Raw genomic sequence first — 15000 nt, 5'->3', positions numbered from 1 at the left:
ATGCATCAGCCGGCAATGGATGATCCTCCCTTATTCTTTTACTGAGCCTGGCGGCTCCAGTGAGTCAGCACATACAGTACACAACCCTGACCTGGTTAAGTGAAATACAGTCGAAAGACGTTCTAACTAGGAAGATGTACTGAACTGTATAGGCCCAGAAATCGGGTACTGGGGCTTAAGGCTCCGCTGATGCAGAGATGTTTAATTAATGACAGCATGTTTCCTACTAAACACTGTGTAATCTGGATCAAATGGCTCCCCTGCCAAAAGCAGCAGATTGGCCTCCAGGAGAGGTGGGGGGGTGGGGGGGGTTCGGGTTCTTTTACTGTGCGGCCAACTGTACATTAGCTGCATTACATGTTATCCCTTCATGTCCTTACAGAGCCGGTGAGATGGCCAGATCTCTGAAGTGATGGAGTGGGGTTCTGATGGGGAACAAGCTTGTTTTTGGTTACGCTTCCGGAAAGGCTGCGCAGTGATAATCTCCTCCTGTGCACCCCCCCCTCTTCCCCCCCGCAGGCAAACAGACGTGTCCCCCTGACAAGTTCGACTGCGGCGGCTCCACCCACAAGTGTGTCTCGTTGTCGTGGCGATGCGACGGGGAGAAGGACTGCGAGAACGGCTCGGACGAGGAGGACTGTGCGGCGGGTGAGTGGTGACGGACGGCTGTCAATCACACCCCCTGGACGTGGAAGGGGGGAGACAGGAGCTCACCTCAGGAGGTTAGGGCTGATGGTCCAAGGACCTAGGTGACAGAGTACTCTGACAAGGCAGCAACTGACAACAAAGCGATTGGGCTGGGAGAGATCACTCGTTTGAAAATTCCCTTTGGCTTTTTTGTATTTTGATGGTTACTTTGAGATTCTCCGGTTCCGCGTGTCACCCGACGTGTAGCGATACGAATGCTCAGTGTGAAGCGCAGCAGATCAAGCACATTACAAGTCGAGTCGGAAAAAGGAACTTTGAGATTCAATATCAAATGAGAACATCGGGACGTGAGAAGAATTCCGCCATAGGCACCTTCAATCATGTATCCCTCCCTTAATGAGCGGCCCCAACCCCCCCCCCCCCCCCCCCCCCCCCCCCCCCGCACCAGCCTACAGGTCCACCATACATGACATCACCTCCTGACTGACCAATCAGGGGTTCTCCGTTGCACGCTTCCTTAGCCCCCTGCGGCGACTCCTCCTGCCCTACTTACCAGGCAGCGTGAAGAATCGGCTTCTCTCTTTCTCAATCTTTCTCTCTCTCCTCCCTCGCTCCCGAACGTCGAGCAAAAAATGATTGAGGCGACAGCTCAGCGGGGGGGTGGGAGGGGGGGGGTGATGTTTTGACTTTGAAGATCGGGCACAGCGGCACGCGCCCGATTCGGCACTGCAAGGGGAAACGAACACATCTTCTGTTGAGCTGGGGGAGATGGAAGCGAAGTTGTTTTTCTTCCTCTTCTTCGTGCTCCTTCAGGATGTTTGCTCCTGAGTGTGGAGGTTTCATGATATCTGTGTTTACGGCATCGGGCCGATTCACATTTCATCAGCAAGGTCATGGTCATATATATACGTGTAATTGGGGAATTGAAAGTCAAATCAACCCTCTACCCCACTCTCCACCTGCCGGCTATGCATTTTCATCTAAGTGAGAATGACTTGTTTTGTCCACTCTCATAACGTCATGCTTAGAACTGGAAGTGGCCCACACACACAAAAGTGAGCGATCCCATCGACTTGGATGTTACGCCTTCTTAGCTTGTTGGGCTTTTCAGCCGTAGTCCATAGAGACCCAGTCTAGCCTGGGCTAATCCTCATTCACATTCTAATGTCTGTATTGACGTGCCACTTAAAACCTCTCTACAGTGACATCAGGCCTGGGGCCTCCTCACCCTCAACCTCCACCCCCATCCTCCCCCTCAGCCTCCACCCCCATCCTCCCCCTCAGCCTCCACCCCCATCCTCCCCCTCAACCTCCACCCCATCCTCCCCCTCAGCCTCCACCCCCATCCTCCCCCTCAACCTCCACCCCATCCTCCCCCTCAGCCTCCACCCCATCCTCCCCCTCAACCTCCACCCCCATCCTTCTCCCCCCCTCTCAACCTCCACCCCCATCCTTTCCCCCTCCCCTTCCTCCTCCACTTCCCCCAAATCCTCCGACTCCGCCTCCTTTCCCGTACCATTCCACCAGGTTTAGAAGACTCCTCCATGCCCTCCTTCCCTGCTCCCACCTCTCTTCCTCCTGTCCTCCGCCCCTTCCCTCTCCCCGGCCTCCTCCACCAGCGCCTAGATGTCTCTCCCCCCCCCCCCCCAGCCTCAGGACAATGCAGACTCTAAACACTGTGCCTGATAAGGATAGACAAGGGCATGGTGATCTAGTCCCTGACCACTGTTTAACTCCTCAGCACCCTCCCCCCCCCTGCTGGCTCCAGAGGGGCCCTGTGGACAGAGAGCATATTGGAAGCCTCAGCTGTATTTCACCTTGGCTCGGCTGATAATTGATTTCCCGCGGCAGGTGTGCGTGTGTGTGCGTGTGTGTGTGTGTGTATGAGTGCGTTTGTCTGTTTGCGGCCCGTTACGCCGCTGACATTATCCCCGGCCAAAGCCTTCGGAAGTTTAATTTGCCGATCCCCCCCCCTTCCTCCTCCCCCCCCCCTCCTCCCCCCCCCCCCCCTCCTCCTGCCCCCCCCCCCCCATCCCTCCCTGCCGCGTCTCAGCACATCAGTTCTCCTGTCTGACTCTCAGCCCGCTGCAGCAGGACTCTCCTCAGAGCAGCGTTGACCTGGCTGTGGGTTTGTATTCCGTGTGAGATGCTGATGATGGGAAATACAATGCAAGACTGGTTAATGCCCCTTCTCTCACCCCCCCACCACCTCCCCCCCACACTCTATGCCTCTGAGCCCTCACTCTCTCTCTTTCTCCCTCTTCATGTCTCTCTCACCTTCTTTCTCGAGTAGTTCTTTCTCTCTCTCTTTGTCAATGTCAATGATCTGTCTCTCCCTCTCTCCCTCTCCTCACTGTCCCTCTCTCCCTGAATGGTACACTCTACAGGGGGTCAAGTGGTCTAACATTTCCGAAGCCTGTCGTTGTTTTGACTCTGTGTCTCGCTTCACCGAGCACGCTCACAAAACACACTTCCCAAAGTGGATAGGCTCTTAACGTGGACCCAGAGAGACTCTGAAACAAACAGACACTCGCCTCTCTCCCCATCAGGGCACAGCTGAGGCCGTCCCCTAGATCCCCACCTAAAACCCGACCCCCTCCCAGCCCGCCCCCCCCCAGCCCGCCCCCATCCCAGCCCGCCCCCATCCCAGCTGCACACCTTCCCGTTGGACCCCTCCCAGGGCCCATTCACAGCCTTACCCCCCCCCCCCCCCCACCCCCCACCACCAACAGAGCTTCAAAAACTACATCACGTAGAGGAGTTCCGCTAATTGAGCCATCCACATGTTGAATTATGCAGTAAGTGCAATCCAGGCCTCTCCAGAGATGTAGTAGATTAATATAACATTAAGAACCAGCAGCACAAGGCCCCTGAAGAAAGTAAAGCTCCTCTCTCAGTAATCCACAGTAATGTTCCACTCAGTGGTGTCTCGTCCTCTCTGGTGGGATCCTGGGCAGGGACCGTGGGGTGGGGGGGGGGGATCCTGGCCAGGGATGAGGGGGGGTGAGGGCTGCCCCTCTCCTGCCGCCGGCCTGTTTACTGTGGAAACGTGTGTGTGTGACATCAGAGGGAAGGTCAATGGAGTTTCTCCCCCTTGTGAGGGAGGGGAGGGGGGGGTTCTGTCTGAAGCAGCGGACAACACGACCTTCCTGAATGGGGCTACTGCTGACCCCAAGCGCCCCCCCCCCAGGACTAGGACTAGTGTTCTGAATATGCATGACAGCCGAGGGAACGTTAAACCTGCAGGCTTTGATGGATGCACAGAGAGGTGCTGGTCTGTATACTCAGAGGTAGTAGAGGCACACGCACACATACACATCACACACACCCCCCTGCTGGAAAGCGTAGAGCGAGCGACTAGTCATGCCTCCCACAACCTCGGAGCCAGCGGCAACCGTCTCCCTTCATCAGGGCATCTCCACTCCAGTCATGGAGAGTGAACCAGGTCACGCCACCACCACCACCAATTGGCTAGCTATGATGTCGATGGTGTCACATGACCATTGGATCAGCATCCCAGACAGGAAGGACACCCAGGAGAAGCGTGAGGTCTCTTTGGCAGCGAGCCAGGGGCAGGATCCCAACACACCTCCAAACCCTGTTCCTCAGAGCCCCGGCAGAAACCATGCCTTCTCTCCGGAGGGGCTGGAACAGAACGTGCTAATGATCCTCCCCGTGTGGAATCTGCATGTGGATGGAATCTCCCTTATCGGCCCGCTGCATCATCGACGCGTGTTGAATTTTCTGCAATGTTAACGCAGGAAATCCCCTGTAAATATTCATGAAGATAAGCCCCGTTAGTGGAATCTAAAACACATTTTTCGGGTTTCCGCACTGTGACGGTGGAGTAGTCGTAGCGTGGTGGTGGTGAAAAAGCTGCGACTCCCAGTGAAATTAATTAATTAGGGACAGCTGTGTGCAATGCTAAATGGCTCACATGGTGTAATATAATAAGCTGGATAATCACTAGGGTCTGTTTTCACGTTGGTCAGTCAAGGCTTTTATCAAAGATGTTGGCTGGTTTGGTTGTGGATGAACATCTTTATGGTATAATCTTTGGTCTGCCCACTCCAATGCTGCTCTGTTCTACATCACCGCCTTATAAGGCACCACCTTGCTTTCAGCAAGACTGAATGCCATAAATAAATCAAAAAGAGATGTTTGTAGCCCCGTGAAGGAAAAACAACCGTGTGCCTCAACACCTGTCGGGTATGGTCTTCTCGCTGGACGACAGCCTCACCTGAAGCCCCGTTCTACAGGAAACGAGATGTTCTCCTTTGACCTTTAGCGTGGTCGTCGGACAGATCACAACAAACAGCCGGGTCCTGGGAGTTGCCATGACGCCAGGCTGCAGGGCGAGGGGTCGGAAGCCATCTACCTGTGGCGTGTTTGAAAAGCAAAGCTGCCCTCTTCTTTTTCCCCAGCATGCCTCGCTCTGCAGTGAGACTGTGGCGGTAGGATCTCTGCTCGTCAGCCTGACTAGGCTTAGGAGAGAGAGAGAGATACAGATGGAGATCTACCACAGGGAGGCCAGGCAGGGAGAGGTGTATTATCCCCTCTCTATCTCTCTCCCTCTCTCTCCCTCTCTCTCCCTGGCTCTCTGGCTCACAGTGACAAGGGTGTTAGTCAAACTTTACTTTTTAATCTGCCTTCGCTTCCTGACTACTCTCTCTTGCTCTCTGCCTTTCTTTTAAGAGAGAAAATCTTAGCAACCTGTCTTTTCTCTCGCTCACACACACACACACACACACACTGTCTCTCTCATTCCGTTTGTATGCCTATATTTGATTTTCCCTCCCTCCCCTCCCTCCCTCCCTCCGTCATCTAGACGCCAAGGCCTGCCCCAGCGGAGAGTTCCAGTGCGCCAACCGCAAGTGCCTGGCGCCCGCCTACGCGTGCGACGGCGACGACGACTGCGGCGACGGCAGCGACGAGCTCAAGTGCTCCGCCGCCTCCACCTGCGGCCCCCACGAGCTCCGCTGCAACTCGTCCGAGTGCGTGCCCGTCATGTGGGGCTGCGACGGCGACCCGGACTGCTCCGACGGCTCCGACGAGTGGCCGGAGCGCTGCGGCGGCGACGGCGCCCACCCCTACCCCCCCCCTCACGGCCGCAGGGCCAACTGCACGGTGGGGGAGTTCCGCTGCGCCAATGGGGAGTGCGTGCGCCTGGCCTGGAAGTGCGACGGAGACCCCGACTGCAAGGACAAGTCGGACGAGGTGGACTGCCGTGAGTGGGACTCCATCTTGTGTGCCGACGCCATTTTAGATACAGAACGGTGTCCAGGGACGGTCGCGCGTTACGGGGGAAAGGTTTGCCGTTCGCCACAGATTCAGACGCGTCTCACTGGGAATATCATCCCTGTGAATATCGTTTCCCTACATGGGTTAGTCATGGACGGGTTGAAGTTAACAGAAATAGCCGTAAACACATATTTCTCCTCGTTCCGCTTCTCCACTCTGTGCCGCGATACATTTTCACCAGCCAGGCGCAGGATACCTAGTCTACTGAGTTTGTCTTTGGCCGAGAGGGAGAACGTTTGTTCCCTGTGATAAACACCGAGGTGAGATGAGCCCGGCGTGATAAAACAGGGTTTCCCGTCTGCAGCAGCAGGGAGCCCTTAAGGCGCTGATGGTTGTTAAACCCAGATAGTCTTTCCCCTTCATCACTAAGAAACACATCAAACACGGCTCGCTCTCTGCCATGTCATAAATGCCAGTTAGCAGCGATTGATGTTATTTCTGCCAGGCCTGTGCAAAACAGGCGCATGCCAGCCAGTGTCCGGACGTTGCTAGGCAACCCCTTAACGTCCTTGAGCATGTTTAAATGCCCTGTAATGGTTGCACGCCTCATGACTGTTGGCAACTGGAGATACTGCCAGTGTATCTTGAGAAGGCTACAGCTGTATTGGTGTCTGGTGAGCAGTAACACAGCAAACACTGTTTGTCCAAGGCCAGCTAAACCGATAAAGCACAGTTAAGCAGCTCTGAAGGTTAAGCAGGGAAGTAAAGTTCTTTAGCTTTACCAATATGGGCATCAAACACCTGGCTTACCAACTGAGCAACATGGAGACACAATTAGCTGACAATGAAGGGCCAGCCGCGGAAAATAACTCATAATAAGAAGAACGTTTGAAAGACAACAAGGCCCGATAAGATGAACCCCCTTTCTGAGCGTGTGCAGGAGTGTATACGGTGTATGTGCTGTTCAGTGTGCTGCAGTAGATTATCGGCCTAATCAAGGCGCCAGCTCTCAGATTGATCTCCCTGATAGGAAGCCAAGCTTTCTGGGAACATAATCACTTTCTCTCTCTCTGTCTGTCTGTCTGTCTGTCTGTCTGTCTGTCTGTCTGGACCCTGATCCCAGCTCTGCCCGTGCTCACAACCTGCTCAACTCTAAATCACAGCCCCTGGTGTTAGATATTGCTTTTTAGTCTGTCGGGGGGCCATTGATGAAAAGCTTGTGTGTGTGGGGCTGGTGGGGATGTGAGTGTGTTGGAGGGGCAGCTGAACGGCATGCTTAGCCGCCATCTTGGGGCCGGATATTGAAAATCATTCATCACAAGCCCACGGGTTAACTGCTTGTGCTCCAGGCTGCCCAAGCACCGAGTATGGATTGAAAGTGTGCATGACGCTGTGTAAGGGGATGTGTAGGAATGTGATGTGTGGATGTAGTCTTGCTTTAGTATTCATTTAAAACATCTTATTTCTTTCTGGTGGTGTGTGTGTGTGTGTGGGATGCAGCCCTGCTGACGTGCCGGCCTGATGAGTTCCAGTGTGGAGACGGGGCCTGCATACACGGCACCAAGCAGTGTAACAAGATCCATGACTGCTCTGACCGCAGTGACGAGGCCGGCTGTGTCAACGGTACGTCCACCCGGCTGTGTCTCCACCTCCCTGTCTGTCTGTCTGTCTGCCTGTCTGCCTGTCTGTCTGTCAGCCTGTCTGTCAGCCTGTCTGTCAGCCTGTCTGTCAGCCTGTCTGTCTGCCTGTCTGTCTGTCTGCCTGTCTGTCAGCCTGTCTGTCTGTCAGCCTGTCTGTCTGCCAGCCTGTCAGGCTGTCTGCCTGTCTGTCTGTCAGCCTGTCTGTCTGCCTGTCTGTCTGTCTGTCTGTCAGCCTGTCTGTCTGTCTGCCTGTCTGTCAGCCTCCTCAACTAGACTCTCCTTCCATATTTAACCTTGGTGTGTCACTTGATCCTAGTATTCCTATTAGCTTCTAGTACGACTTACTAAACTTGGATAATGTTGAATAGAAGCTTCTTTAACCACCTCTGCTCTGCTCGATTGGTCTGATCTCTGCTCTGCTCTGTTGGTCTGATCTCTGCTCTGCTCTGTTGTCTGGTCTGATCTCTGCTCTGTTGTCTGGTCTGATCTCTGCTCTGTTGTCTGGTCTGATCTCTGCTCTGTTGTCTGGTCTGATCTCTGCTCTGTTGTCTGGTCTGATCTCTGCTCTGTTGTCTGGTCTGATCTCTGCTCTGTTGTCTGGTCTGATCTCTGCTCCAGCCACCCGCTGTGAGAGCCCCCTGAAGTTTCTGTGTAAGAACGGCGAGTGTATCGACAGCGCCAAGGTGTGTGACTCAGTGAAGGACTGCAAAGACCGGTCAGACGAGCCCAAGAAAGAGTGCGGTGAGGGAAGCAAACACGTCACACACATCACACACACACCACACACACCACACACATCACACACACACCACACACACACACACCACACACAGCACACACACCACACACACACACCACACACACCACACACACAGCACACACACCACACACACACACCACACACACACACCGCACACAGCACACACACCACACACACACACACCACACACACCACACACACACGTGTCACACATGCGGCTGGGGGGATTCAGAACCCTGGGGAGAGTATTCTCTCACCTGGATATGTTTAGGCCGCCACCCGGCAGTTTAGAGGACCGGAGAGTTCTGCCAACAAGACTCGGCCAGATAGACCCACCTAGGCCACTCTCTGCTGTCTTACAAATGCAAAATCATGTTTGCCACTAGCATCAAGGCACAAGGTACGACAAAGCACATTCAGTCGCTCGGAAGGCGTTCTGCTTGGCTACTGAAGACAGAGGGGGACGAGAGTGTTCCTGTTTGCTCAACCACGTCCACAGGAGAGGGGCCCTGTGTTCCTCACAACAGATGGGTGACTATCTCTCTCCTGCTCCTGTGCGTTTCAAAGACTTGAGGGCCTGACTCAAATTAGTGCCAGCTTCAACTGATCAAGAGAATAAAAGCTTTTTCGTTCTCATTACCATCAAAGGAGAGAGATAGAGAGAGAGAGAGAGAGAGAGAGAGAGAGAGAGAGATTTCGGTGCTCTCTGATGTGTGTGTGGAGACAGAGAGAGAAAATGAGAAAGCCAGGTAGAGATGGAGGGAAGGGGAGGGAGGGAGCAAGAAGATTGAGCGTCCTGTCCCTTATCCTCTAATTCTGTCTCACGTGTGTGTGTGTGTGAGGACAAAAGCCAGGTGCTTAGTGGTGTAGAGCAAAGCCTGGCCTAATTGTTAATGACCCTGGTTGTTGTGGGGTAGCAGACAGACAGTCCTGGGGTCTCTTCTGGAGAAAGGGAGAGAAAAGGGGGAGGAGAGGAGAAGAGAGAGGGCACCTGTCCTCGCTGCTGCTTAGTCTGGAAGCACACTCGACACGACACGCATACACACGGCTGAACACTCGCACGCGCACGCACTGGCATACTGGGCAGCACAAACATCTTCAGCCTCCAGTGAAAAGAGGTTCAGTTTGTGGAAAACAAACTTGGTTGGAGGGAGAGATTGAGACCGAGGGAACGATTCTGAAAGAGATTGAGAGTTAGAGAAGGTGGGAAAGCAGAGAGGCCAAGGAAGAAAAATGAAGATCTCTATTTCTCTCTCTATTTCACTCTCTCTCTCACTCATTCTGTCTCTCTTTCTCTCACACTTCCTCTCACGCTCCCTCTCTCTCTCTCTAACATATCACCCTCTATTTCAGCTCATTAAAAGCGTATCCACAGACACCTACCCCATCCCACAGTTCGCTCAACCTTCAACTTGCAACCTGTTCTCCAAGAGCTGAGCTTGTGGGCAAAAACTACACACACACACACACACACAGTACACACGCATACCAAAACATTCACACACACACACACACACACAGTACACACACATATCAAAACATTCACACAAACACACACACAGTACAGACGCATACACAAACACACACCACACAAACGGTACAATAGACAAACATAACCACTCACATACACACACAAACAGTACACACACACACATACAAACAAACGCATACAGTACACGCTCATATCCACTAGCACACACAAACAAGCACACCCAGCCAGGAACATGAGATTGCATTTGCTGCCTCCACCTAAAAACAGAGGCTATTCCCGGGCATTCAAGTATGCTTTTACAGTGTGTCTGTCCCGCTTGAAATGAACTCCTGCTTTTATTTATGAAAGACGGGGGCATCTGCTTTCAACAACAGCATGACCGTAGGTGCTTCATCCGTAAGAGGCTGATGGTGAGAAAGACTGCAGAGAGAAAGGGAGTGAGAAAGAGGAGAGAGCGACAAGAACTGTGTTCTTTAGCCCCAGCGGACATGGTTGGCGACCTCTAAATCATGTCTATCCTTGAAAACTGTCCGGAAAGCTGTTACAGTTTTCACACATCTTCCCTCTGGGGATCCCACTGCCACAGGCACACAGACACACACTGTGCCCAAACCTCCTCCTCAGCCCTGAAATAGAAGCATGGAGGCTCGGGCCGGGTTTTAATCCTGTTGCATCCTTCACTCTGACGGCTCCTGGGAGAGATCTCCTTGCCTGACAGGACTGGGTTGGTGCGGCTCCTGCTCCATCCACCTACCTTGAACAGAGCTGGATACAGTTGAAGTCTACGGTATATACTGTATCTGGCGGTGCCTCACCTCTCCATTGATGAGGCGCCGTTTTAGCCGCAGTGATGAGTTCTTTGCTGATCTTTCTGCCCCCCCCTCCCAGGGCTCAACGAGTGCATGCTGAACAACGGGGGCTGCTCCCACGTCTGCGTGGATCGACCAATCGGCTACGAGTGCCAGTGTCCCCTAGGTTACCAGCTGCTGGATAAGAGGACGTGTGGAGGTGAGGCTGGGCATGCTCACGCACACACACACGTTACACACAGACACACACACACGTTACATATACGCAGACACACACACACGTTACACATATACAGACACACACACGTTACACATACACAGACACACACGTTACACATATACAGACAACACAGACGTGCCTTCGCACAGACACACACACGTTACACATATACAGACACACACGTTACACAGACACACACACACGTTACACATATACAGACACACACACATGTTGCAAATATACAGACAACACAGACGTGCCTTCGCACAGACACACTCACCCGTACACGCTTACACACGCACATTCTTTCTCTTTTCCTCTGAGCACTATCATTTGCCGATCGGACCCAAAGGAAAAACACTTATCAGTTCTGAGAGGGCAGGTTTCCTGAGAGAATCTGGAGTCCACTGTGTCTCCAATGGCCTCTCTGAATGACAGCATGTAAGGCAGGGTCTCTGCATGACAGCTACTAACTTGATTTAGCTGTCAGTCCACCAGGACTGAAATTTACAAAAGAAAACGGTGCAGAGCTGGAGCAGAGATCAGAAATGTATAAAAAAATATAATGTAATTAAAGTTGACCAATCCTCCTCCTTTCATCAAAAGCATAGCCTATCTACCTCTCTTTGTCTCTTCCACACACATGAATACAGTACACGAATACACACAGACAGGACACTTCCATTGTCTGTTGAATTGACCGCCCCCCCCCCCCTCCCCCCCAGACATAGATGAGTGTGAGAACCCTGCAGCCTGCAGCCAGACCTGCGTCAACTACAAGGGAGACTTCAAGTGTGAGTGCTACGAGGGCTACGAGATGGACCCTGTCACCAAGACCTGCAAAGCCGAGGGTGAGTGAGGGACCGAGACACCAGGAACCCTGACCGCAGAACCCAGAACCCAGGTTCCCCACAGAACCCTGACACAGCCAGTGGATGTGAGCTCTCCAAAAGAGCTTTTGGAACAATTTTTTGTCGAGGGGTCAATTATTTCTCCTCTCAGATAAACCCGTCGCTGAGCTGCCCTTAAGGATTAAAAGAAGAGGCCAATGTTATGTTTACACTTTTAAACAGCCATTTCCTAATTGGCAGCAATGAGTGAGTCACGCTCGCACACACAGAATTGCCCCTCAAGCCTGGCGACTGCTGTGATTTTATGACTCTCATTAAATTGTGTTAATATCATTTAGCATGGCTGTGTGTGTGGTGTGAGAGTGTGTGTGAGAGCATGTGTGTGTGTGGCGGTCTGTGTGAGTTCGAGGATTGTTTAGCTTTACTGGGAGAGGAATTGCCGACTCAGATGTAAAAAACAAAAAAAACGCTCTGGAGAAAAAAACAACTGCAGTGACAACCGAAGTCAAAGAGAGAGAGAAACTCAATTTTCTCCTCTGAGGGGAAATGTTCGAATTGTGGTGGCAAGTTCCTGACAGTCTCACAGCTTTGATAAACATTGTCATTTGTTTGCCTGACTGGGATGGGAGTTGTGGGAATCAGAGGGAGTCTGTGAAAGCAGCAGGGAATCGAAATATCGGTATTTGAACAAAACTTGGAACTTGGCTCCCAGAAGCCATTCCTACCTGCATGGAGAGATCCTGGAGAAGGCTGCAGACACTGAGAAGAATGCAGAGGTTGTGTTTGACAGCTGATGCAGAATGGCAACAGGTAGAGAGATATACTGTAGACATAGATACATAGACACTGACACAGACACTCTGTAGATATAGATACATAGACACTGACACGGACACTCTGTAGACATACATGGACACTGATATGGATCCAGACACTATGGAGACATATTAGGACATATTAACATTTGACCTCAAACAAATGCCTTTAATTAGGGAAAAATGAAAGGGTCAAATCGAGAACGTTGTTCGTGTCAGGAAATCAGTCCATTGAATATCATCACATTCCAAATGTTTTCCTGCATGTGGAACAATATTTCATTTGAGCCTCAGAAACATCGGACCAACACATCACATCAGTTCCTCTCTCCGCCCTCCTGTCAGATCCACCCAGGGCCAGAGGCTCCACGTCCAGCCACGCTAACCACCAGACAGCCTCTGTCTGTCAGATCCACCCAGGGCCAGGGGCTCCACGTCCAGCCACGCTAACCACCAGACAGCCTCTGTCTGTCAGATCCACCCAGGGCCAGGGGCTCCGCGTCCAGCCACGCTAACCACCAGACAGCCTCTGTCACCGCTACTCCTGACGGAGGGGAGTCAATTAGCCGGCTGGCCTCCCTTTTTGTTCAGGCTTGTTTACCCTCATCGGTAATGACTGTATCGGCTGTCTGTAGGTGTCTGTGTGGAGGTGGTGGGGGAGGGGGGGGGGGTTCTGGCTGTGTGTGAGTCAATGACCTGTTAGCTCAGTCCCTCCCTGATCCATATTTACCAGGGTGAGATAATAGACAGGGGCGAGATTAACATCGCACCAACAGGCTGGTCGATGCAGAGGCTTTTCAGCCCTTGTGCATAGGAAAATGATACGAGAAATTGGAATGTCCGCCGGGTTGTGTTGCGGTATCCACGTTGTGAAGTGGCGTCCGGGGCAATCGACTGGGGTGAGCTGTAAACGGACTGGTCATTTGGGAGCAGCGCATCGGACTCCCTGGGCTTTCAAAGCAGCTGTGTTGCTTGGTCTTCTGCAGCACGACCAACGGCATTCTAAACACAAGTCATACCGGAGGCTGTAATCTCTTCCAATCTAAGTGTTGTGTGTCTCCTCTCCTCCTCTACTCCCCTCTCCTCCTCTCTCCTCTCCTCTCCTCCTTTACTCCTCTGTCCTCTCCTCTCCTCAATTCTCCTCTCTCCTCTCCTTTCCTCCTCTTCTCCTCTCCCCCAGGGAAGAGCCCCTACCTGCTCTTCACTAACCGTCACGAGATCTGCCGTGTGGACCTTGTAAAGAGGGACTACACCCAGGTGGTGCCCACCCAGAAGAACGTGGTGTCCCTGGACGTCGACGTGGCCAACCACCGCATGTTCTGGTGCGACCGCTTCCACCGCAAGATCTACAGGTAGGCACCCCGGCCCCCCCGGCCCCACGGCCCATGTTAGAAGGGCATGTTGGAAGCACTTCATGTTAGTATCGCCCCTGGAAAAGAACGGCCCCAGTGAGAAGCAGTCCAGAGGGACTGGCCCAGGAAAGAACCCCCTCTAAAGAGGCTCTCTCCTGCCTTCACCGATCCATGACACGAGCCCATGAAACAGACGCCCTGAGGCCACAGCCACTTTCCCCGGATGATCGAGGCTCTCATACGTGTCTGTGCTAGTGGCAGGCATATCTAAACACCTGCCTCGCCCTCATGGTAATGTGTCACATGACACATTTCATCATTTCTGTCTCATCTCATTTCCGTCGGGTTTTTAATGGCCCATTGAATTGTGCTCTGTTCATTTTGTGTGTTATGTTTTAGGATTCAAAATTGCAATGGACTGTAGCGCTTTGAGCGCGACAAAGGCATAAAATGGATTATTATTCTTGTTGTTATTATTATGATGACTATTATTGATGTCGTCATGATCTCCTGTCCTGGCCCAGCTCGCTGATCCAGGAGGCGAGTGACCTGGCCAGGCAGGCCACCCTGCTGGACTCCCTGGTGTCCCCGGAGGGCCTGGCCCTGGACTGGCTCCAGAACAACCTGTACTGGACTGACTCTGGGGACAAGAGCATCTCGGTGGCGTCGGCCGACGGCGCCAGGAGACGCGTCCTCGTCACCACGGAGCTGAGCGAGCCCAGAGCCATAGCCCTGGACCCCCATCACGGGTGAGGCGCTGGGGGGGTGTGAAGGGGTTTGGCATAGCTGTGTGTAAGGGTGTGTGTGTGTGTGTGTTTGTTGTGTGTGAGTGTGACCATTTGAACCCTTGCTGTTCTATATATGCCACTGTATAGCCAACTGTCTGCTGTTGTCTCCCTGGTGTGTGTGTGTGTGTGTGTGTGTGTGTGGTGGGCAGGTTCATGTACTGGTCCGACTGGGGCAGCAGAGCCAGGATAGAGAAGGCTGGCATGAATGGGGTGGACAGACAGGTGCTGGTCTCTGACAACATCCAGTGGCCCAATGGCATCACCCTGGGTAAGGCCTGGTCACCGCACACACACACACACACACGTGGTGCTGCTGATGGGATGGTGTTTCAACGTGGTTCTTGGTGTGGTTGACCATACCTGTTTCAACCGTGTTTGAAAGGC

General features: G+C 52.8%; 1 protein-coding gene across 1 annotated transcript in view; it reads left to right on the top strand.

Moving 5' to 3' along the window:
* Positions 1-15000, top strand: part of lrp8 (low density lipoprotein receptor-related protein 8, apolipoprotein e receptor) — a 40747-nt gene that overhangs the window by 22756 nt on the left and 2991 nt on the right. Inside the window, exons 4-12 of the mRNA XM_047026923.1 lie at positions 520-648; positions 5477-5875; positions 7390-7512; positions 8148-8270; positions 10670-10789; positions 11536-11661; positions 13657-13828; positions 14353-14577; positions 14766-14884. Coding sequence (XP_046882879.1) covers positions 520-648; positions 5477-5875; positions 7390-7512; positions 8148-8270; positions 10670-10789; positions 11536-11661; positions 13657-13828; positions 14353-14577; positions 14766-14884 — 1536 coding nt within the window. The remainder of the gene's footprint in view (positions 1-519; positions 649-5476; positions 5876-7389; positions 7513-8147; positions 8271-10669; positions 10790-11535; positions 11662-13656; positions 13829-14352; positions 14578-14765; positions 14885-15000) is intronic.

This window comes from Hypomesus transpacificus, chromosome 10 (genome assembly GCF_021917145.1).
Source record: "Hypomesus transpacificus isolate Combined female chromosome 10, fHypTra1, whole genome shotgun sequence".
NCBI lineage: Eukaryota > Metazoa > Chordata > Actinopteri > Osmeriformes > Osmeridae > Hypomesus > Hypomesus transpacificus.
The sequence above is the reverse complement of the archived record's forward strand: the minus strand, read 5'-3'. Positions and strand labels throughout refer to the sequence as shown.